The sequence below is a fragment of the Clytia hemisphaerica genome, unplaced genomic scaffold (genome assembly GCF_902728285.1).
Source record: "Clytia hemisphaerica strain Z4C2 unplaced genomic scaffold, Clytia hemisphaerica genome assembly, whole genome shotgun sequence".
Taxonomy (NCBI): Eukaryota; Metazoa; Cnidaria; class Hydrozoa; order Leptothecata; family Clytiidae; genus Clytia; species Clytia hemisphaerica.
This window is the reverse complement of record NW_027103587.1, coordinates 539808-565314: the sequence shown is the minus strand read 5'-3', so window position 1 is coordinate 565314 and position 25507 is coordinate 539808. Positions and strand designations below refer to the sequence as shown.

The 25507-nt window shown below is 35.0% G+C and overlaps 1 protein-coding gene across 2 annotated transcripts; it reads left to right on the top strand.

Annotated features, from left to right (window-relative positions):
- Positions 1-1710: 1710 nt before the first annotated feature.
- On the top strand, positions 1711-24825 carry LOC136801407 (uncharacterized). 2 transcript variants are annotated; one of them, XM_067058043.1, is made up of 5 exons: positions 1711-1902; positions 4917-4988; positions 15085-17902; positions 21870-22821; positions 24151-24825. In XM_067058043.1, the coding sequence occupies exons 3-4, from the start codon at positions 15095-15097 to the stop codon at positions 22809-22811; spliced, it is 3750 nt and encodes a 1249-aa protein (XP_066914144.1). In that variant the 5' UTR covers positions 1711-1902; positions 4917-4988; positions 15085-15094; the 3' UTR covers positions 22812-22821; positions 24151-24825. The 2 variants fall into 2 exon arrangements, with proteins under 2 accessions (XP_066914144.1, XP_066914145.1); XM_067058044.1 differs by lacking the exon at positions 4917-4988 and having other exon boundaries at positions 1819-1902.
- The last annotated feature ends 682 nt before the right edge of the window (positions 24826-25507 follow it).

Genomic DNA, 25507 nt, shown 5'->3' with positions numbered 1-25507 from the left:
GTATTAGGGGGTTCAGGGGGTACCCAATTCCATATTTATTTGCATCAATTTCTTACCCGATTTCCGTCCAACCATCATCAGAAAAACATCCTCTTATTTTTGTTTTAAAGAAAGAAAGAAAGAAAGTTTTTGAATGAGTAAGCATATCGAGGTCATCTTTCCTTGGAAAACTAAGAAAGAAATTGTATCTAAAGCTTTTGCATCGCCAAATTGAAAAAGGTATTTGTAAGAATTAATTATGTCAACAAAAACAAAGACATCGAGTCTTGCGGTGACGTATCCACTTGAATCTATCCCATGACATTTTTAGCCAAGAGCAAACACGCTGTTTTGTTAAAAAAAATTTCTTATTCCGGTATTCAAATGTTTATTGAGGTTTAGATGATTTCAAAGTCCTTTTTATAAAAGTAAACTTTCAAAGCTTCACTGCAAACACCGTGTTTAAACGTCGTTAAAAATTTGATGGGTCTCTCGGGTGAATAAGTGAGGCAAATGAATGGTCCGATATGCTGACTTCTATAGATACTTTCTATATGAATTTTCTTTTTGGAAACTCCTTCTCGTTAGAGGAGAATCCTTTGAGGACCTTTGAGATGAAGGTCTAGAGAGCTGAGAGATAAAAAATTTATAAGGAAGAATCTTCATATCTTTATAACAGTGCTGTAGGCTTAGTCTCTCCCCCCTAATAATTTTTTTAAGTATTTTACCTTTAAATTTTGCCTTTTAATTCGAATTATCTAAATTTTTTGAATGTGTTTTTAGCCAATTTAGAGCTCTAGATTTCAAATCCCCCCTCGGGCTATGGAAGTCTGAACTATACAACTAGAAAAATAAAATACGGCTTAAAATAATCGCTTGTATAATTTTATCATGACTATTCTGCATAATGTCCGCGATTCCCAACCGTTTTGGGAATATGCGAGTTTGTAAACCCTGTCTCGGTGACCAGGTTTATCAAAGGCTACAATCAAATTTAAAATATATAGATATAGAATTTTAGATATTTTAACGGTTTTCCGAGTTTAAATCACATACTCGCGTAGAATGCCAGTTTAGAATGCCTGCATAGGCGAAGCGAGATAGCCCTGCAAAATTTATGAGGAGGTGCAGACGTTTATGACATATTCATTATCTTTTGATGCCTTTGATAAAACAAAGACAGAAAAACCGCTCTAATCCATAAATTTTGCGGGGTATCTTGCTACGCCTAAGGCCTGAGTATAGAATACTTGACAGTATGACTCTATTGAAGAGTTTGAAAAATTACTTAAGAATTTCACAAAAGAAAATGAAATTCCCTGCAACTGCAGCTTATGCCATGATTAAAGATCTATTAGCATTTATTTCATTGTAATCTTATCTTAACCCTAGCTTTTATTTTTTTAAACCAACGTGAAATACTACTTTGTTCTACTGTCATTCTGAATTCAACTCTATATTCTTCTCTACCCATCTTCAGGGGTCGGCCAGATCTTAAATGCACGCAGAAGAATTGTATTCGTCTGAAGTTGTCGCCACTCCCGCGCGACATTATATCAAAATGAAAGTAATCATAATTATTGCTTTATTGAACTTATAAACACGGTAAGAAAGTGAACTTGTCTTCTCTTATTTGATGCAAATATCTGGAAAGTAGAGTTCACTAGTAATATCTTTATTAAACTTACATATAAACAAGGCAAAAGTGATCTTTTGCTTGTCAGCAATCTTGTATTCTAAAAATACCCGTAAAGCTCAGTTCACTAGTGAAATCTTTTGCAACAATAGATTGACCCTATTTGGTGTTTTATTAATTTAATTCATATGACATCGAAAAACGCCCAGTTCAAATTTGGCTTTCCTAGGCTGAGGATGTCACGCTATTTTGCATTGGGAAGTGAAGACATATTTTCATCCTAAAAGGTATGTTTACTCTTGCTCTTATTCCTGCCGAAATGGGCTTTTCCAGAAAAAAATCGTATACCCCCTGTTGAGGAGGTCCATCACTCTGAGGTTGGAAACGCGGCAACCCCCTGGAATTCCAGGCAATTTCAGGTTTAAACCCCTCTGGAATTCTGAATTTTAGTAGGATTTAAAAAGCTACCCCCACGAAATTCCAGATTTTTGCATCTCCCTATGGAATTCCGCCATATATCAAACTTTACCCCCTTGGAACGGAAATGGACCTCCTCAACAAGGGGTATACGTTTTTTTTCTGGAAAAGCCCAATGGTTGAATTGATGGTTTTAGGTTTTTGTAGAAAGATATTACTTGTATCTTGGTCAAAAGTTTTGAATACTTGCACCGTGGATAATTTTAATGGTGAAATTTCAATATAATCTAAATAATAGTAAAGTTTTATCAGAACAAAACATTAAGCGGGGCAATTATTTTCCTCTCTCTGACCCCTTCCTGCAGCGATTTTGTTTTCCCTATCGATTTTGACCTTCCGTAAAACTTTTTCTGGGGGTTAATTTTTGTATTTTTTTCTAACAGCTTTCAATCATTTTTATGAAAAACTTCTAATTCAGTTCACCCTGATTAGTGTCCAGGAACAACTTGGAAAATAACAAAAGAGGATTGAAATCAATAGCATTCCTCTCAGCCCACCTTTTGAGTGATTCCCACATTTTCAGAATGTATGGCTACTAATCGATCATAACGTGTGGACAAACTATATAAGAACATAAGGCTTCGATGGCCAAAATCCTAAGAACAAGTTAAGAAAAAAAAATCTTAGAAAAATTGACAAAAATAAACACTTTATGGTGAAAATAAGAAAATGTTAAGAACATTTTTAGGCTTAAAACTCAAAAAGCTAGGAACATCAAATTTCGGATGCTCTTATAAAATAATTCGTTTTCACCCATGGACGCTTTGTTGTAGAATTGACAAGCTAAATGAAGATATGATTTTACTTTTGCCTAGAAATTTACTTGTGGTTTTCGAGGAAATTCCCGGACGACTTTTTGAAGTTTGATACTTTTATCATGGATGTAATAAAGATAAATGGAGAGAAAACGTCTCGGATATGACCTACACGTTTTTTTATAAGAAACCTTAACTTGGCTCCGAGCCTGGAGTTCCTTACTTTTCCAGAGAATGTCAGCCTCAAAGTTCCTTATCGAGTTCCTTATTGCCCCCAAGTGGTTTGCGTAAATGCGTGATTGGGCTATTTCGGTTTCGGGAATGCTTGAAAATTGTAAAAATTTTGCGTGAATGCGTAAATTGAAAAAAACTTGCGTAAACATGAAAATTCACTTTTTGATTGCGTGAATGCGTGAATCTGGGCTATTTTGTGTGTGAATGCGTGAATTTTCTCTTTTTTCCACTGATCATGTGCAATTTTCCCTAGTTCTATCTATCGATGAAATCTATAACTGGGAATAACACCCCTGTCTCTGTGCCATAGTGAATATTGAGCGCCTAGTGGGAAGGGAATTTAAAAATCGGAAATTCACTAGGGTGAAAAATATTCTTTCAAATATTGAGTGGGGTGGTAAAAATGTCCTTGATTTTCACTAGGGTGAGAAACAGAATCTGTTTCTCGCAATAGATTACTTAGTACAAGTATGTTATCATTTTGATCAGATGGATCCATTCTTATACTGTATCCGAAGCGTAATAAGGTTTGGGAAAAGGGGGCTATTGAGGGGCAGTATATGTTATATTAAATTTATCTAATTTTAAATTTTATCAACCCCTCTTATTTGGCAAAAATCACTTTTTTTGTTCCCACTCTTGATGAGGCAAATTTAATCTCTTTAATTTAATCAAATATTTCAATTTGGGATGGGTTCCCGGGGGGGGGGGGGTTCAGTCAGGCAAATTGACCTACGGGTATGTGCGGCGGTTAAGGGTATGTTTTTCAAAATATCAGAAATGCACTGTAAGGGTGGACTTTTGATAAATGCACTGTAAGGGTGGAAATTTCAGCAAATCTGGGAAAAATTGCAAATTTTTGCTCAAAAATGTTGATTTTTTTTGCTCTAAAAGAGTTAAAAATTTGAAAAAATGCACTGTAAGGGTATGAATTTCACCGATTTTTTTCTGCACTGTAAGGGTGCGATTCTAAAAGCCAATTTTTTCGCCGCACATACCGTCAGTTGGTAAACCCACTGCCCGGGATGGGTTGGCAGAATCCCAGGCTACATTCTGAGCCTTATTGGACTATTTTTGAACTTTTGGATCGTCAGATCCTAAGTTTTAAGTATAGCGTTATAAAACTCAGAGTTAAAACTACCCTTCGAACCTTTTTTAGAACACTTACAAGTCGATTGCGGTTTCAAAACTTCCTGGGGAATTTTCATTTTGTCTCAAATACTATGAACTTTTAGATTGTACCAGTGGATTTAATAAAACCACTTAATTTAATATATTGTATAATTCACTTTTTTACAATCTCCATAATATAGGTACTTTCATAAAAGACCTAATTTCAAGAATTTTAGTTATCGCAAAGTGTCGTAAAATTCGAAGTTATTGAAAATCCCTTCAAAAAATCAAGTTTTTCGGACAAAGGGATAACACAAATGAATTCAAGGTCCTTTACTTTTTAGGTACCTATACGGTAGGTACGAAAGAATCATGACTAAGATAAAACAAAGATTTATCCATTATTTCGATTCCATTGAAGTAACATTATCATAATTAATAGTTTAGTAATTACTGTTATACATTTGGGAATCATGTAGAAGACACTTGGAGGTTTCTGGGGATAGTAAACATGTATATTGATACAGTCAATGCTAGACATTGATATGGTAATATTTGCTCTTAATCTTTGATTCTTTCTACAGTGATTAGATTGACATATGTGCGATAAAGTTTTTTTACTTTGTCCTCAGAGGTTGATATGTTCTTTCAAAACTTAACCTCTGATACTCAGGGTACCTGTTGATAGGTTTTAAATAAAAGTTTCGCTGTTAATTTTTCAGAGCGCTTGTCCAGGAGATTCGAATGTAAAGTTTCTTTTGCAACAGACAGATAAGAATCAACGGCAATATAAAGTAAGTATTTTTCTTGAAATTACATAGGCGTAGCGAGATACCCTGCAAAATTTATGGATGAGAGCGGTTTTTACGACACTGTAATTATTGTCTTTGTTTTATCAAAAGATAATGAATATGTCATAAACATCTGCACTCCCTCATAAATTTTGCAGTGTCAACATATTTTTCGTTGCAGAGTCGGGAGGGAGTAAATTCTTTTGATGTATTGACTCGAGTCGTGCGAGCAATTTAATTAGTTTAACATTTTGAGATACGTACCTAATTGAGAATGAAAGATTTGACCATATATATTGGAGATATTAATTATATGTGGTTTTTTCTTACGCATGCACACAATAGAAAGCCAGATAATTTGATTTTAGCCTGGATGCGTCAATTGATAATTGCACGCAAAGGCCCCAACATAGTCTAATTTTTTCGACCAGTTGGTCGTTCGATGGGTCTTTTGTTGGCAGCTATTGTGAAGTTTGGCTGAGGGTTTGGGTCCGACTTGGTTTTAAATTTTCAGTATTTTTTTAATCTGGGTATGAGTTTTATCGTTTTCAATGTTTTCCCTGTTGTCTATTGGTTGCTTCTATGATTAGATTTTTCTTTGATTGGTCTTTCGATGGGTCTTTTGTTGGAGGCTATTATGAAATTTGGCAGAGGGTTTGGGTCCGACTTGACAATAAAGTCATTATGTATTGGTTTCTTTTTTTTGTAGAAATATTTTTCTTCTTGCCTATTGGTTGTTATTATTATTTAAAGTATGTAGATTAGAGAGAGATATATGAGCCCTCCGAATGCATTCGATCTGTCTGATACAGTCTAAAACAACCCGTTTTTTTAGTCTGTGCACTTCAAATAAAAACCGACAGAATTGTATGTGCAACGAAAAGGCCTCACGCATCAATTAACACTTTTAAAAGATTATTATGCTCAAAAGAATCGCGTCTCCCTTTTAAATTTGATTACTAGCTTATTGCGTAAGAATCTACTTGTCAATCAACCATTTTTAACAAACAGATCTACCCATTGGCATGTACCTTCCATTTTTAAGTATTTTCTTGGAGAAACTATGTTTTTCCTACATTCCGCGCGATACAAAATTGAAAATTCGTGATTTTTTTTCAAGGCAGTAGGGCGGAGAGCTGGCATATTGAAAGTACCTCTGGAGGGTTTCATTGTGCAATATAGTTTAAATACGGCTTGAAATTTGAATTCAAGTGAAAAAACTGAAGTTTTGGTAATTCTTACGTGCATAGAGAAAAGAGTATATAAATAAATATTTCACTATTGAGGTAATTAGCTCAACGCTGTACCCCGCTCAAAGTTTTCTGAAATTTTCACGTTTTTGACTTTTCGTAAATTGGACCTTTTCAAAAAGTGAAATATTTCACAAAAAATTGATTTTGACCTAATGAAAATGCCTCAAAATGGTCGGAAAAGGGTTATTTTCACATTTTTGGGGTTTTCTCCTAATTTTAGACCCCCCACAGAGCAGAAATGAGGATCCTAAAGTTCAAAATTGGTCCAGTAGGGCTTGAAATATAGCCTAGAAACCAATAAATCCCTCCCAGATCGAAATACTCGATGAAATCAAGTTGAAGACCTAAAAATTGACGTTCTCGCTCGAACTTCAATTTTCGAAAAATTGTAAATTAGCCAAAATGACACTGATTGTAGTTGAGTAGGGGTATGAATGTGTGAGTTTGTGAAGTAGAAGTGTTTTTTATAAGCATATCAGTATGGTTATCGTTTGTAAGTATATCATTTGGGTGTGGTTTCATAGTTGAGCAGGAGTATGAATGTGTGAGTGTGTAAAGTAAAAGTGATTTTTATAAGCATATCGGTACGGTTATCGTTTGTAAGTATATCATTTGGGTGTGGTTTCATAGTTGAGTAGGAGTATAAGGAGTGTGTAAAGTAGAAGTGTTTTTTTATAAGCATGTCGTTATGACTATCGTTTGTAAGTATATCATTTGGGTGTGGTTTCATAGTTGAGCAGGAGTATGAATGTGTGAGTGTGTAAAGTAAAAGTGATTTTTATAAGCATATCGGTACGGTTATCGTTTGTAAGTATATCATTTGGGTGTGGTTTCATAGTTGAGTAGGAGTATAAGGAGTGTGTAAAGTAGAAGTGTTTTTTATAAGCATGTCGTTATGACTATCGTTTGTAAGTATATCATTTGGGTGTGGTTTCATAGTTGAGTAGGAGTATGAATGTGTGAGTGTGTAAAGTAGAAGTGTTTTTTATAAGCATATCAGTATGGTTATCGTTTGTAAGTATATCATTTGGGTGTGGTTTCATAGTTGAGTAGGAGTATAAGGAGTGTGTAAAGTAGAAGTGTTTTTTTATAAGCATGTCGTTATGACTATCGTTTGTAAGTATATCATTTGGGTGTGGTTTCATATATATATATATAAAATTTTACTATTTCCTATTCCTAGAAAATAAGGACAGAGAGCCCTTTAAGAAGACTCTCTGTCTATCTTGCATTTTTCTTTGCAATAGCCAGTCCACAAAACTTTTCAATCGAACAATTCTCATTTTTAATTACTTGATCGAGTAAAGTCAAAGAAATTCTACCACGTTTGCAATTTTTATCATCATTAAACATTAACAATTTACTCAAGCGACCAGAAGGCATTCTCACAACATGAGCTGCGTAGTTTCGTTGTTGTTGTTTGATAAAAACATTAACATCTGAGGTGCCACATATAGTGTGGAGTTGGTTGTTGCTAATGACGTATCGAAAATCATTATTGACCTCATCTACATAACGAAATCCACCTCTGACCATTCTCCTCAAAAACTTCCTATAGGTGACATCGAGGCGGTCGTACTGGAGAGACGTTAAGTTCCAGTTCTGACATGAATACGTTAACCGGCTCCTGACGAAACTGTTGAGAAAGAAGATACGAACACGTAGGTTGATTTGGAAGTTTTGTAGCAGGTTAGACATTTGGGCGAATTTTACAATTGCAAGTTGAATTCGTTGATTGACTTCTGCTTCCCCTGTGTTTGGTTGATGGTGATTAAGGACAGCACCAAGATATTTGAATTCTTTGACATTTTTGATTTGCTCTTCACGAAGACATATGATAGAATCGTGATATTGTTCTTGATTGATGGTCATTGTTTCGGTTTTCGAGACATTGATTGTCAAACCAAAGGCAGTGAAAGTTAAATCCAAAAGCTCTGTTGCAGCACTGATACCCTCGAGTGAAAGTAGAAAGAGGACGATGTCATCAGCATATCCACACCAAGAGAGAGTCGTTTCTCCCCAAGTTCTTATACCATTTGCTCTCATCTCGGATCTTTCTGCACGAGAGTGTGCTTGTGGGTTGACTCGATATTTGTGTTTGAAGAACTTGATTCGGTTATCATCTTTACATTTTTCGATAAATACTCTCATAACGAAGTCTAGATATAAATTGAACAAAAAGGGACTTTCGGGTCCCCCTTGACGCACACCGGAAGTCGTTTTGAAGGATATCATAGCATCGTCGTAGGTGAGGGTGGTATTTTCGTACAAGGTTTGAAGAATTTCGAAAGTTCGAGGGATGGATCTATCAGGGAAGCGCAGTTTTATACTTTCAAAGAGCCAGCTTCGTGGTATGTGGTCGAAAGCTGCACTTAGATCAACAAATAGAAGAAATGTAGGTTCAGACTTTTTGTTTGAAATTTGGTGAACTCGTTTGACTGTGTAGATACCGTCTGTTGTTCCACGATCCTTTCTAAAGCCATTTTGCTCATCCGATAACTGATTCTCGTACCAGGGTCTGAGTCGTTCAAGAATCATATTAATGGCTAATTTGCAGACGGTTGATCCTATACTAATTCCGCGGTATTTTGTTGGGTCTTTCTTTGAACCTTTCCCTTTCCACAATGTCTTAAGTCTAGAGTTTCCCCACACACCAGGGATGTCGAGATTATCCCACAGGTTGAACATCATTCTCTGTATCACCTGAAGCATGATTGGTTCGGTACATCTTTTCAAGAGCTCCGGTTCAATGTCGTTAGATGCCTTGTTATTTTTAAGTTTTTGTAAGTGTTTCTGTATTTCTTCAACGGTTGGGGGTGCATCATTTAATTCAGAATTCAATGAGATATTCTGTAGAGCATTGACGAAAATTGGAAGATTCAGAAATTCCTCAGGTGTTTGGGTTGTAGAAGGGTCTTCTGGGTTAAAATGTGTTTTAAAATGGTTCAAAAGTTTGTCCGGAGGACATGATCCAATGACTGGTTTTAAGGTGGTTTCTTGCTTTTTGGCACGGGCAAATAATTTATCAAGTTCTCTGTTAATGGACAATTGGTTTATTTTCTCGGCTTCATCTCTATAAAATTGATTTTGTAATTGTCGAGCTCTAGTTCTGATTTTCTTACGAACGGCTTTCACTTTTTTCGGACAGGCATTTCTCATTACCAATAGTTCTTTCTGTTGATATAGTTCCTTAAGTTTTACATCCTCATGCCACGGCTGGTGTAGTTTTCGGGCAACTATTTTCGGAATCGTTTCGTCTGCAGCTTCTTGAATAGAAGTAATAAAGTGTTCGTTGAGTTGAGTATTCGATTGCATTTCTGGCTGAATATACTCAAGCTTGATGGAGAGATTCCTTTTAAAGTTTTGTTCTGTCTCAGCACGATTCAGGGATTTGAAGTCAAAACGTTTCTTTGGTGATTTCATTCGATGTTTTTTATAGCGTGACATTTTGGTGCATGGAGTAGATAAGTTTGCGATCACCAAACGATGGTCACTATCAAAGTCATATGAGTTGTATACTCGACAATTCATACAATACTGTCTCAACCAGCTACAACAGAGAATAAAATCATATACCTTTCTGGTGTTCCCATCTGGCGAGTGCCAAGTATATCTACGACAAAGTTTATGATTGAACCACGTATTCAAGACTGAAAGTTTGTACGATTGGAAGAGATCATGGAAACGTTCGCCGTTATCGTTGTTGACCAAGTTTTCGATTACAATGTTCTCTCTCAAGGATGAATTGTAGAGTGATGCCGAGGTAGTAGCATTGAAATCCCCAAGACATATCACTTTTTGATTTGCATTTGTGGTAATGATTTGCTTTTTGAGAGTGCTATAGAACAGGTTTTTGGTAGTTATAGCACTCTCTTCTGTCGGGGCATAGCAGTTTATAACTCTCAGAGAGCAGCCCGATACGATAACATCAATAACAATAAGTCTAGAATTAACCTGATAGATCTCAAGAATGTCAATGTTCGGAGCAACTTTCACAACAATACCAACACCATGGTGCTTTTTCAACGTGTTACCACACCAATATATTTCATATTTATTGTTGGGATTGTTTACAGCGATGGTGGCAGATCCTTTGTTTAATCGTCGGACTTCTTGTACACCACATATTATAAGTCCTGCTTTGTCAATTTCCTCTACTACTTTTTCAAGTTTTTCGTCAGAGTTACCAGTTCGAATATTGATTGTGCCGATTTTCCAAGTGAAGAAGTTTCTTGGCATAGTTCAAAGAAGATGAAAGATTTTCGACCAGTATATAGGAATGTGTTCGGTCAGCTCCTCATTCCCAGACAGTTAAAAGATACTCATTCGCATCAAGTCACGTGAGGTTACATCATCGGTACGGGTTGGTTACCGTTTTTCTAGTTGTTCGTCTTCTTCTTCATTGTTTTCTCATTTTTTACCTTATTCACTAATTCTTAATGGAGTGAATTTTTTTATCTTTTTTTATCTTTTTTTATAGTTGAGTAGGAGTGTGAATGTGTGAGTGTGTAAAGTAGAAGTGTTTTTTATAAGCATATCGGTATAATTATTGTTTGTAAGTATATCCTTTGGGTGTGGTTTCATAGTTGAGTAGGGGTATGAATGTGTGAGTCTGCGAAGTAGAAGTGTTTTTTATAAGCATATCAGTATGGCTATCGTTTGTAAGTATATCATTTGGGTGTGGTTTCATAGTTGAGTAGGAGTATGAATGTGTGAGTGTGTAAAGTAGAAGTGTTTTTTATAAGCATATCAGTATGGTTATCGTTTGTAAGTATATCATTTGGGTGTGGTTTCATAGTTGAGTAGGGGTATGAATGTGTGAGTGTGTAAAGTAGAAGTGTTTTTTATAAGCATATCAGTATAATTATTGTTTGTAAGTATATCCTTTGGGTGTGGTTTCATAGTTGAGTAGGAGTGTGAATGTGTGAGTGTGTAAAGTAGAAGTGATTTTTATAAGCATATCAGTATGGTTATCGTTTGTAAGTATATCCTTTGGGTGTGGTTTCATAGTTGAGTAGGAGTATGAATGTGTGAGTGTGTAAAGTAGAAGTGTTTTTTATAAGCATGTCGGTATGGTTATCGTTTGTAAGTATATCATTTGGGTGTGGTTTCATAGTTGAGTAGGAGTATGAATGTGTGAGTGTGTAAAGTAGAAGTGATTTTTATAAGCATATCAGTATGGTTATCGTTTGTAAGTATATCATTTGGGTGTGGTTTCATAGTTGAGTAGGGGTATGAATGTGTGAGTGTGTAAAGTAGAAGTGTTTTTTATAAGCATATCAGTATAATTATTGTTTGTAAGTATATCCTTTGGGTGTGGTTTCATAGTTGAGTAGGAGTGTGAATGTGTGAGTGTGTAAAGTAGAAGTGATTTTTAATAAGCATATCAGTATGGTTATCGTTTGTAAGTATATCCTTTGGGTGTGGTTTCATAGTTGAGTAGAGTATGAATGTGTGAGTGTGTGAAGTAGAAGTGTTTTTTTATAAGCATGTCGGTATGGTTTCGTTTGTAAGTATATCATTTGGGTGTGGTTTTCATAGTTGAGTAGGAGTATGAATGTGTGAGTGTGTAAAGTAGAAGTGTTTTTTATAAGCATATCAGTATAATTATTGTTGTAAGTATATCCTTTGGGTGTGGTTTCATAGTTGAGTAGGAGTGTGAATGTGTGAGTGTGTAAAGTAGAAGTGATTTTTATAAGCATATCAGTATGGTTATCGTTTGTAAGTATATCCTTTGGGTGTGGTTTCATAGTTGAGTAGGAGTATGAATGTGTGAGTGTGTAAAGTAGAAGTGTTTTTTATAAGCATATCGGTATGGTTATCGTTTGTAAGTATATCCTTTGGGTGTGGTTTCATAGTTGAGTAGGGGTATGAATGTATGAGTGTGTAAAGTAGAAATGTTTTTTATAAGCATATCAGTATGGTTATCGTTTGTAAGTATATCATTTGGGTGTGGTTTCATAGTTGAGTATGAGTGTGTGAAGTAGAAGTGTTTTTTATAAGCATGTCGGTATGGTTATCGTTTGTAAGTATATCATTTGGGTGTGGTTTCATAGTTGAGTAGGAGTGTGAATGTGTGAGTGTGTAAAGTAGAAGTGATTTTTATAAGCATATCAGTATGGTTATCGTTTGTAAGTATATCATTTGGGTGTGGTTTCATAGTTGAGTAGGAGTATGAATGTGTGAGTGTGTAAAGTAGAAGTGTTTTTTATAAGCATATCAGTATAATTATTGTTTGTAAGTATATCCTTTGGGTGTGGTTTCATAGTTGAGTAGGAGTGTGAATGTGTGAGTGTGTAAAGTAGAAGTGTTTTTTATAAGCATATCGGTATGGTTATTGTTTGTAAGTATATCATTTGGGTGTGGTTTCATAGTTGAGTAGGAGTGTGAATGTGTGAGTGTGTAAAGTAGAAGTGATTTTTATAAGCATATCAGTATGGTTATCGTTTGTAAGTATATCCTTTGGGTGTGGTTTCATAGTTGAGTAGGAGTATGAATGTGTGAGTGTGTGAAGTAGAAGTGTTTTTTATAAGCATATCGGTATGGTTATCGTTTGTAAGTATATCCTTTGGGTGTGGTTTCATAGTTGAGTAGGGGTATGAATGTATGAGTGTGTAAAGTAGAAATGTTTTTTATAAGCATATCAGTATGGTTATCGTTTGTAAGTATATCATTTGGGTGTGGTTTCATAGTTGAGTATGAGTGTGTGAAGTAGAAGTGTTTTTTATAAGCATGTCGGTATGGCTATCGTTTGTAAGTATATCATTTGGGTGTGGTTTCATAGTTGAGTAGGGGTATGAATGTATGAGTGTGTAAAGTAGAAATGTTTTTTATAAGCATATCAGTATGGTTATCGTTTGTAAGTATATCATTTGGGTGTGGTTTCATAGTTGAGTATGAGTGTGTGAAGTAGAAGTGTTTTTTATAAGCATGTCGGTATGGTTATCGTTTGTAAGTATATCATTTGGGTGTGGTTTCATAATTGAGTAGGAGTATGAGTGTGTAAAGTAGAAGTGTTTTTTATAAGCATATCGGTATGGTTATCGTTTGTAAGTATATCATTTGGGTGTGGTTTCATAATTGAGTAGGAGTATGAGTGTGTAAAGTAGAAGTGTTTTTTATAAGCATATCGGTATGGTTATTATTTGTAAGTATATCATTTGGGTGTGGTTTCATAGTTGAGTAGGAGTATGAATGTATGAGTGTGTAAAATAGAAGTGTTTTTTATAAGCATATCGGTATGGTTATTGTTTGTATATATATCATTTGGGTGTGGTTTCATAGTTGAGTAGGAGTATGAATGTGTGAGTGTGTAAAGTAGAAGTGCTTTTTATAAGCATGTCGGTATGGTTATCGTTTGTAAGTATATCATTTGGGTGTGGTTTCATAGTTGAGTAGGAGTGTGAATGTGTGAGTGTGTAAAGTAGAAATGTTTTTTATAAGCATGTCGGTATGGCTATCGTTTGTAAGTATATCCTTTGGGTGTGGTTTCATAGTTGAGTAGGAGTATGAATGTGTGAGTGTGTAAAGTAGAAGTGTTTTTTATAAGCATGTCGGTATGGCTATCGTTTGTAAGTATATCATTTGGGTGTGGTTTCATAGTTGAGTAGGAGTGTGAATGTGTGAGTGTGTAAAGTAGAAGTGATTTTTATAAGCATATCGGTATGGCTATCGTTTGTAAGTATATCCTTTGGGTGTGGTTTCATAGTTGAGTAGGAGTATGAATGTGTGAGTGTGTAAAGTAGAAGTGTTTTTTATAAGCATGTCGGTATGGCTATCGTTTGTAAGTATATCATTTGGGTGTGGTTTCATAGTTGAGTAGGAGTGTGAATGTGTGAGTGTGTAAAGTAGAAGTGATTTTTATAAGCATATCGGTATGGCTATCGTTTGTAAGTATATCATTTGGGTGTGGTTTCATAGTTGAGTAGGAGTATGAATGTGTGAGTGTGTAAAGTAGAAGTGTTTTTTATAAGCATGTCGGTATGGCTATCGTTTGTAAGTATATCATTTGGGTTTGGTTTCATAGTTGAGTAGGGGTATGAATGTATGAGTGTGTAAAGTAGAAATGTTTTTTATAAGCATATCAGTATGGTTATCGTTTGTATATATATCATTTGGGTGTGGTTTCATAGTTGAGTAGGAGTATAAATGTGTGAGTGTGTAAAGTAAAAGTGATTTTTATAAGCATATTGGTACGGTTATCGTTTGTATATATCCTTTGGGTGTGGTTTCATAGTTGAGTAGGAGTATAAGGAGTGTGTAAAGTAGAAGTGTTTTTTATAAGCATATCGGTATGGTTATTGTTTGTAAGGATATCATTTGTGTGTGGTTTCATAGTGTGAGTGATCCTTAAGCCTCAATATCAAAATGATGTGGTCTCGTGTGGGGAGAACTACATTATTATATAGAAGGCAACAAGTGGCTACAAGTGGCTTGATTATCAATTCAATAACACTGTGTTGTTTTGTGTATTTTGAAAAAGGTTTTTTTTAGGTAACTGGAAATCTAGGCAAGTTTATAAGCTTTGTAGGTCATCATTGATACGTCATAAACTATTTGGTTATTACTGACAGTCAGCACGAAGAATTCTCATTGCTTGAGTGCACGCCTTCTATTTCAAAGAAAGCCTACGCCTCTTCTTTTAAACGCCCTTCCCTTAAAAAAACGCCCCTCCTTTAAGGAAAAACTTTCAACGAACGCTTCTTTAGAGCTGCAGTTGGTAATATCAAAGGGAAGCAATGGGCGTCACTAAAAATATATGACCTTTCTTCCTGAAGAAAATCCTTTTAGTTATTTTATTTTGTTGTAATAATTCGAATTTAATGTTTTGATATTTTTGTTTTAAGGCTTGCCAATATGCAACAGTCAAAGAAGATCCCAGCCTTGGGCCGAGTTGCTGCACTAGGAAACCTGTATTCAGCACATTCGGATAAGTTTTATCCAGCAGTAAATTTATTCTCAACAGAAGTTACCGAAGATCATTATGACGAAACAGAAATTTCAAGTACAGATTTGCAGTACAATACCAGCAACTCAATAACTGAGAAGTTGAATCACTTTGACATTGGAGGGGAAGTGAGCTTGAGCCTATTGGCTGGAATGATAGAATTATCCGGCTCAGCTTCTTATCTAAGTGAGGAGAAAGAAAATTCAAATTTCTCTGAAATGTCATTGCTTTATTCAACGGTAACAGTCAACCACCAAATTTTCAGTATCAAAAGAATGAAAATTAATGAAGAAGTCCTGAATGACATTGATGGTGCCACACATGTCGTTGTTGGAATTGACTGGGGAGCGAGATGCAACATCTCCTGCCGTTATGAAGGAGGAGCTAACGAAACAAGGCAGGAAGTCGAAGGCAAATTAGGAGGTCTTGTCAAAAAGATGTCGGTTGAAATAAAAGCTGAAGGAAAAACAGAATCAAACGAGAAAGAAAACACAGAAACAAACTCGTTCAGCTTCAATGCCAAATCAGATGTCCTCAAACTAAGCCAAATCCCAAAGAACTTCAATGAAGCTGTAGAACTTGCTGTGTCCCTGCCTGAACATGTCAAAGAAATCAATGATGGTAAAGGCATACCTATTGATTACTTCTTGCTACCCTTGGATGTTGTGGCCAAAGTATGCAAAAAGCAACTGAACAGAACTGTTGTTATTAATAAAATTGAAAATGACACGATTCAACGTTTCAAGCAAATCGCAAAAGAAATGGAAGAGGCGAAACTGGATATCACCACATTGTCAAAGTCTCTTGATAAGAATGATAACTGGTTCGGTGATGAATACCGTAAGATAGCACAAGAGTCTCGTGACAAACTAGACATTTTGAAGGGCCAGTTTCAGTCGAGTTTTCAACAAGCGTTGGAGAAAGTGAGAGCAGGAAGATCTGAGAGCAGCTTTCTTCAAGATGTGCTAAAAAACGTAAAAGACATAACAACTGGCCTGCCCTCAATTCAAGCTTTTTACAGTGATACCTGCGCTGAAGTGAAGTTTGTTGTCAAAATTATACAATCGTTCGCTAAATTGAACGTGACAGTATTTGGGAGAAAACAATCGATATTTGACTTAGATGGGACCAACATCGTTCTTTACTTACCCATAAAAATAAATCAATCACAAGAGCTGACAGACAATTTGAACTTCTTTCAGCGTAAGGCCAAGGATATTTCGGATGACAACAACACTGAAATTAAATATGCTGTGCAGCTGACATCGTTTCATCCAGTTACTTTTGAATGTCCAGTTATACAAAAGTTAAAAGACAGAAGAACAATTGTTAATGATCTTCTTAGCAAGGAAGGAAGCCTTCTCAAACTGTGCACCATTCATGTGGAGAGACCAAAAATACTACCTGAAACCAGTGCTGATGTTACTGACGAGAAGTTTGAGCTGAAAATCAGTTGTCCACTCTCTTATACAGAGGAATGTCCCAGAGCAAGAGTATCTTGGATCCACGATGAATGCAAGAAAATTATCAAGTACCAGGTCCTTTCGAAACGTCTCAAATGTGATTGTGGTACGTTTGATCCACGAAATGCAACATTCAGATGCAGTGACCCCAACCATGGAATAAAGTATTACCAACCTAACGAGCATTCCTTTGAAGAAATGTCGAAGCTAAAGAAAAAGATCACGAATATATTAATCGTAGGAGAAACTGGTGTGGGGAAATCGACTTGGATCAATTCGATCGCCAAGTACCTTCTGTATGATACTTTGGAAGAGGCGATGAAGTTGAATGAAAACACTGCTATCATTCCATCACACTTTTCACATACCAATGAAGAAGGTGAAACAGTTGATGTTAAGATCGGGGACTTCAAAGGGTATGATAATGAGGACACAACGGCATCGTCAACTCAGAAACCAACTTCGTATCTCTTTGACATTGACGACGAAAACCAAGTGAAGCTGATTGATACACCAGGTATCGGAGATACTCGTGGGATCAAAAAGGATAATGAAAATTTTGATATGATTCTCCATCATATGTCATACTTTACCGAAATAAATGGTATTTGCATTTTACTGAAACCAAATACTGCAAGACTTGGAATAATGCTGAGGTTTTGTATCGGAGAATTATTGACCCATCTTCATAAATCTGCTGCTCATAACATTATGTTCTGTTTCACAAACTGTCGTGGAACATTTTATCAGCCTGGAGAAACACTTCCTGTACTAAAGAAAATGTTGGAAAACTACAAGGAAAGCAACGTCAGAATCACCAAAGAAAATCGTTTTTGTTTCGACAACGAATCGTTTAGATTACTTGCCTGCCTCCAAAATGGTATCAAATTTAGTCCAGAGGATATAAAGGCCTACTCAGCAAGTTGGCAAAGAGCTGCATCTGAAACACATAAGTTGTTTCAATATGTTTTCAAACTCAAGCCACATAAAACAGATGAAACTTTGAGCTTGAACGACACACGTAAATGGATTGTTGAATTGAGCAGACCGATAGCTGAGATCCAAGAATCGATCCAAGACCGAATTGTGCAAGTGGAAAACAAGAAGAAGGAGCTGGAAGATATGAAAGACGGTGCTAAAGATTTTGATGAGCTTGAAAGATTAAGTGAAATCACTGTCTGGACTCCGAAAGTTGTCAATTTAGATTACCCCAGAACAATATGTCGTCATAGAAATTGTACTGAAGCTATAAAGGTAGGTTCTTATTTTCTCAATTTTCACAATTTTCATAAAATTTTATGCTTCCGAAAAAACAGTTTTTAAGCGCTCTGACCATCATTATTGATTTAGAGAGTGTCCCGAAAAAAAAAAATTCTGCTGGACCATTTCTATAAATTCGACAAGAGCCGCAAAGATGCGGATAAATATTTCCTTTACAAATGATAAAATAGTTATTGATGTCCTCAATAGATTAAAGTGCTTTATCTCAGATAACACCAAGTGATAACACACAAGTCCCTAAGAATTTCAAAATTCCATTCATGTAATAAATTGCCAGTATTTATAGGATTATTTCTAAGATACCTTATCTGGGAAAAAAATGTCGGGTGAAAGTGACGAAAATTTTGAGGGGGTGACGAAATTTTCCCCCGACGAATTTTTTCCCCGATATTTTATCACCCGACCAAAACTTTGACCCGATTTTTTTATCCATGACCAAAACTTTTACCAAATTTTAAAACTCAAACCAAAATTAAAATCTAGTTTTCCTGCACCTTTATTAACCGAAATTAGTGCTCTGTCCAAAACTTTAGCGCTTTTTGTAAATAAACTTGCAAACTTCCTATCAGCAAATATAGTAAAAATATCAACCTTCTGCAAGCAAAGCAAAGATTTCAATTTCTTCACAGTAAAAATTGCATCTAAAATCAGACTGGAGGATGTTTTCTTAGCCTGGTTGTCGATTTTTAAACCAATAAAATTGGAGAAGTGAAGAGCTGAAGCTGTAGCTTGCTCCACACACGGATCTATATCTGAAATCAAAACAGCAGTTAATTTCATAATGGCGGGATAGAGCCACACAGCCGTGTATAAACAATGGATTGAAAGTCATTTTTTAAAATTTAAAGCACAATCAGGGATCATAAAAATGACAGACTACAAAACTTGCAATATTTGCTATCATTTTCAAAGTTTTCATGGAATTTCATAGCACTTTTAGCAGATAGCATCTACAGCATTTATAGTAAGTGAAACATAAATAGGCCCTTAAACGTCGAATTACAAGATCTTTTTCGAGCTAGTGAAGGAAACCATTTCATTTGGACAATTTAGTTGGGTAAAAGTGACTAAATTGTAAATTTCGATGGGGAAAAGTGACGAATTTGAAATTTTGGTCGGGGGAAAGTGACGAAAATGCCTCTAGATGACGAAATTTTTCCCTGTCGAAAAAAAAAACGACCCCAACCATTTCAAGCCTATAAACTTTCTTAACATATTCTTATTTTCAGCATTTTTTAAGTAATTTTGTCCATTTTCCTAAGAAAACAAGTGTTTTAGAGCCCACAAAGCCTTAAAATAGCCTTAAAATGTTCTTAATTCGTTTTTTAAGATTTTCGCCACCGATGCCTTATGTTTTTATATAGTTTGTTCTTATGAAAAAAACGGGTGTGATGTGGTGCGTCTTTTCGGGTGCGATGCGCAAGGTTATAAGTTAAATCCCCAGTCGTATAATACCAGAGGCTTTGTACTTAGGGTATATTCACTATTGAAATTAAAGCCCGAGTGGCTAGAGTAGAATTTATAATCTTTCCCATTTATAATCTTTCCCAGGCAAGAAAAAGTAAAGCCACTTATTTCCCATCCAGAACGCGCCTAGAACGCGCTGCAATCATGATGACGGATTGAACCATTTTTTTTTTGAAATCTAGTGATAGATAGATTTCAAGCCGGCGTTTGTGCTATAACGACACGCGCGGGCGTTCTGGCTGTGAAATATCATCAAATGCTTTTATGGTAAAACAATATTTCTATCAGTGAGAAGGCAATCCTTGAAGTGTGTACATCAAAGTGAATTCTCGTTTTATTTCGAAAAGTTTTTTAAGTTCATTCTTTAAACATTTCAAGTTACTTCAAATCTACGTCAAAGAAACAAAGGCAATGATTACTATCACTTGAACATTTTACTTACATCAGCAAGAAGTACTACTAAGAGTGTATTTCAAGCCTTAACGTGTTTGAATCCTAAAAATTTTTCTGTCGATAGAACGAGGAAAGTCTAGGAAAGAAAATAATTTTTACTACGTCTTTCTGATGTACGCGAAGCGTTCAAGCGAGTGTAATCATTGCTTTTGTTTCTCTGGTGTAGGTTTTCAAGCACTTGAAACGTCGAAACAATGAACTTAAATTACCTAACGGTTCAAAATACAACGAATTCACGTCGATATACACACTTCATGGTTGTCTTCTCACTGATAAAAGTATTGTTTTACCATTAAGGGGACGTACAGGGTTTGCGATTTCTGAAATACCGAATAATTTCGCTACGTAAAATTTCCGAAATTCTGTAAAAAAATACTTGCGATTCCGATACCGATTTCTTTGGGTAATTTTCCTCATTTTGACTAATTTTTCATCAAATTTGATTTTTCATGTATGAATTCCGAAAAAGGGGGATAAAAACCTTATGATACCGAAATTCCGAAGCAGAAATTCATGGATTTCCGATACCGAAACAATTTCAGCATTCCAAAATACATAATAAAAGAATATAATAAAATTTAATAAAATGCATTAAAAATGTCGACACTCTTCTTAGAGGTAGGATTAAAAGGAAGGTCGGAATCACTGATAGAAAAAAAAAATTTCCTCTCTGACCGTTTATTAGCGATCAGCGATTCCGACCATTTATTATCCCAAGTTTGGAGAAAGATCATTAGATCTACTTACTGTACACTGTCTTATTACTGTGAAAAACACAGGCCGAAATCATAGATTGACCTGTGTCGACCAATCCAGATTCTATTTAGCGCGCAATCAACGCAAAGAAAAGTAACCATGATCTTGGATGAAGTTCAAAGTTGATATTTTAATTCCCGTCGTTGAAAACACAACTCAAAAGTGTCATCAATGCTTATTAAAAAGAGTCAGTTATAGAGAATCATAACATAAATTAAAGTCTGTCTATTATTTCGATTCAATTAAAGTAACGTTTCCAAAATTAATAGTTTAGTAATTACTGTTCTATACATTTGGGGATCATGTAAAAGATTTCTTTCGAAAAAAGGTCATTTCAATTACACTTGGAGGTTTCTGGGGAATTCATAAGTAGTAAACTGCATACTGATACAGTCTGCTAGACATTAATATGGTAATATTTTCTCTTCATCTTTGATTCTTTCATGAACATATAAACGACTGGACATCCATCTTTTATTGTCTCTTTGAAGCGAGCTTCGTTGCCGCCTGTCTTTCAAAATTGGTATGAAAAATCTGACAATATTCCGTCATAATTTTATTTCTTTGAATTATTTAGGAAAAAGAATTGATAGAGCTTGAACATTACTCCTAATGCACAAAAAAAATTAATTTTGAATTTTTTCACAAGTTTGTAATATATTTTATCAACATTTTCAACTCTAAAATGCAGAATTTCAACTGCGTGTATACTTTTGAATCCCTTTTGTCACTCCAATAATTTTTTTTATGACTTGAAAAAAATAGCTTGCCAAAGTTGAGAGCCTGTGTCATAAGAATATCGAAATTATAATGTGACACTCTCTAAAATTATTAGACACTTTTAAGTCAAAATTTAGAAATATTAGTCGGAGTGTTGACAGGCTGACGATGATTTTGCCTCTGTTATCTTTGTTATGATATGGATAAAAGACTTGAGAAGAGTAGAACAACAGAGACTTTTGTCGAAGTTTTGACGTTGTTAGCAAGGTATTCCCAAGTGGTATATCATCAAACTCTATTGTTTCATTTTATGCTTTTAACGAGGCGGCAACGAAGCTAGCAGCCTTTTCTACAAAAAGACAAAGGAGATGGATGTCCAGTCGTTTAAATGTTCATGATTCTTTCTACCAGTGATTAGATTGACACATGCGCGATAAAATTTCTATTATTTATCTTCAGAGGTTGAGACATTCTTTGAAGACTCAACCTCTGATACTCAGAGTCCTATATAATTGGACATTTATTGGAGTTTATTTGTTAATAGGTCCATGGAGCTGAAATATTGCAAACTCCAAAGCCGTGCCATGATCACTGTTATATTGACAGTGTGACGCCTGGAAGACCAGGTGATCCTGAGCTCCGTCATTGCATATGCTTCATCGACAAGCTGACATGTAACGTATGCGGTCATCATAGAGGAGAGCATCAACATGTCAAATACTACACTATCAAAGTCCCAACTAAAACAATCGACCCTAAAACGAAACAAATGATTGCAAAGAAAAAAGATAAAGCTACAATCGTTGTTAAGGTTATTACAGATCACAATGAAAGAATCGTGGCAGAAAATCAGGAAATGAAGACCATCATGGAAATCAGTGCTACGTTTGCTTGTTTCTTAACAAGTTGCTCCCTGGCATTTCATAATGATGGTGTCGAAGATCACTTGGATTACCTCATTGATGAGAAAACCAAACTGGGACAAAAAGAAAAAGTCAAAGAATTGATCAAAATGAAAAAGGAGTACCAAACGCAAAAGGAGATCATAGAAAAAGCCATTAAATCGTCTACTATGCAGAGAACTAAATACGATATTGATGTTGAAGGTGCGGCAAAACTTAAAGCAAAGCTTTTTCAATTAAAATACAATGGTCAAACCTTCAAAAAGATGAGTGAAGATATAGCAAGGGTCGAAGCTGATTATAATTACAAGGAAGTTACATACATCACCAGCACCAAGGCTAAGCGTCTAAAAGGGAAACAAAATAATTCACATTATTTGCACCAAAACAACACGGCCCCAGGAGCATCTTATAATCACTCTCCACCTCCTCCTTATAATCATCATTATGGATACCCTGAACAAAGATCACAATACAATCAACCAGGGATGAACCGGATGAACCGTAGGAATAACAACCGACAAGTGGAAAACCAAGAGGAAAACATTTTAATAAGAGGTTTCAAATTTGTTTTCGGCCAATGAGAACAAAAAGGTAAACTTGTTTCTTTTTGTATTTTTACACCCTTTTTTATAAGAATGGCCAAAAAATTAAGAATATGCTAAGAATATCACCATCATAAAATTTGGTAATATAACGTAATAATACCATTTTTATAGCATTCTCAACTGTAAATTTCTAATTATCCCTCAAAAAAGCTCAATACTTTCACAAAATTGCAATTTTATGCTTTAGGTGTGTGTATTACATTTTCAATTTAGGATAAATTTGGATCATAACCTAAGAATACCGTAAGAATATTTAAGGATGTTTTTTCCCCAAAAAATTAAGAGAATACTCATAATGAAATGAAAAACACCATTCTTATAAAAAAAGCGTGTAATACATTTTAAAGTTATCTAATCATGATCCTAACTCTCAGGTGCCTAATACAAATTATAAAATTTTAATGAATGGGCAATATTCGCCAAGCGAATTAGAAATTATACCTGTACTCCAAAATGAGGACAAAACAACGTTTTTATATAAAGGCCGGTCTCCACTTTCGCGCAAAATGAGCGAAAACTTTTTGACGTTCTTGTAAGGTCTTTGCTCGGTTGAAAAATGAAGTAATTCCATTGGTCAAAATTGACGTAAAAGATGGAAAAAGTAGACTTTATTTCATTCAACTTTTTTTTTGTTCGCGCGAAACGTTTTTATGGCGTAATGTTTTCTTTAGGCAAAAAAAGGTTTAAAAAAACTGTCGCCCATTTCGCGCGGAAGTAGATACCGACCTTTATGGTCAAAATGAGCGATTTTAATTTGAGCCCCTTTTAATAATGGAGGCCCCCAAATTTTACGCATTCAATTCACGCTTTTTTCCTCAAAATTCAGGCATTCATGCAAATTTTTCTTGAGTTGCATACAAACCTAAATTTTCAAAAAATCGGGAATTTTTTGGTTCAAATCGGTGAAACATTTAAAAATCGGGGAAACCTGCATAAATTAGGGGAAATTCACGTATTCACACAAAAATAGCGCAGATTCACGCATTTACGTAACCAAAAAAGCCCATTCACTGGAGGGCCTTCTAATAATTGGGTGTCTAATTGTATTTCAAGAGCAGAGGATGGAAAAACACAAAATAGACGTCCGGCTATCACAATAAAAAATGTATTATTTATTACTTATTTTCCAGGATAAAGGTTCACCCGAGAGTGCAAAAAGTACTCTTCTTTAGGTAACTGGCAAAGCAGTTCTTTCAAATTAAGTTAGAACTAGTGTTTATCGCCACTCAAACAATATTCGGATTTCGATTTTGAAAGGAAACTTAATATTGCAATATTCTATTCTACAAAATTTATTTTATTTGTTAATTTCTAGGCATATGAAGCAGCATCAAGACCTTTTTCGATTTCCTGACGATATGCATTAGAAGAAATGATACAAGATTTATGCATTAGAAGATATGATACAAGATTTATGCATTAGAAGATATGATACAAGAGTACTAAGGGATGCATGCTAGTATTTGGAAGTGCTTTGATTTATAGATAAAAACATTTAGTTGTATTGTAATTGTATGTAATTGTATTCATTTCTTTACTATATATTCTTTATTATCATTTATCATCATTTTTATATACTTTCTATTATACTGAGTAATTACAACCTTAGCATTGAGTATAAAGTCCAGAAGAGGCTAGAGAGGAATCATCAACCTTTCCAAAGCAAAATAAAATGAAGCTTTGGTTACTAAAATTTGTGCTGCATTAATTTAGAATGATGGATTAAATTTGTTTTATAAGCATAGCATATTTTTCGAAATCTGGCGATCTTACTTTTAATCTGGTGTTTATCTGAAAACTACGCAGGTCACGTATTTTGAATGGGAAACAAGTGTTTTTATTTCATTTTTGCTTCATTTTTCAAAGACAAAAACTAATCCAGAATATTGTGATTTTGAATATCTTTCTAACAGTGCCAAATTTGTTACGATTGAAAAGTTCCTTGAAAAGTTATCTAGACAACAGAATAAAGATACACACTTATTGTGAACAGACTTTAGTTTCATTTCTTTACATACATTGGCATTTGACATCTGTCATTTGTTCACAAAGGATTCATTTTTCAAGAAAGCGTTTTTTCAGTGTGATTCCCTAAATGTTTAAGAAAATGCAAAACACAGAATCTCTCTCCGATGATTTCGACTCATACTTTTTTATGAACGCTCTGTATAAAATTATTAGTAAATTCTTTATCCTTTTTTTTATTCTTAATATTTCTTTGAGTTATACTGTGTTAACAACTGCCCAACCAGTGGAGCTAATCTTTAAATTAGTAGATTTTTTCAACATTCTTTATTACTTTTTTATCCTGGTTCTGGTGTGGAATTCACACACGCGGGTCACTTCTTTCAAACGGGAAATAAGGGGCTTCGTTACCCCTCCAAGAGTTTTAACTCTAGCACTTTCGGAGTTTTAAACCCAGTGACCGATAGTTAAATTGGTATTTTTGCATACCGCCCTCCCGCCCGATTAAAGTTTTATGATGAATGAGTGCGATATCTCCAGATATCCTTTGAAGCTGTCTTGAAAAGAATTCCATCTGGAACCATAGGTAAATCTTCATAGAATTAAAATTTAATTTGATTACAATTTATTTAGAGTAGTTTTTCTTATAAGTGCATTTTTTTTGTTTAAATCAGTAATAAATAATTTGATGGGAACAATAGTTTTAT

Excerpts from the sequence above, each read along its gene's own strand:
- LOC136801407 (XM_067058043.1), top strand. The coding sequence starts at position 15,095 with ATGCAACAGTCAAAGAAGATCCCAGCCTTGGGCCGAGTTGCTGCACTA. Across the intron at positions 17,903-21,869 it reads ATTGTACTGAAGCTATAAAG|GTCCATGGAGCTGAAATATT; the intron begins GTAGGTTCTTAT and ends ATTTGTTAATAG.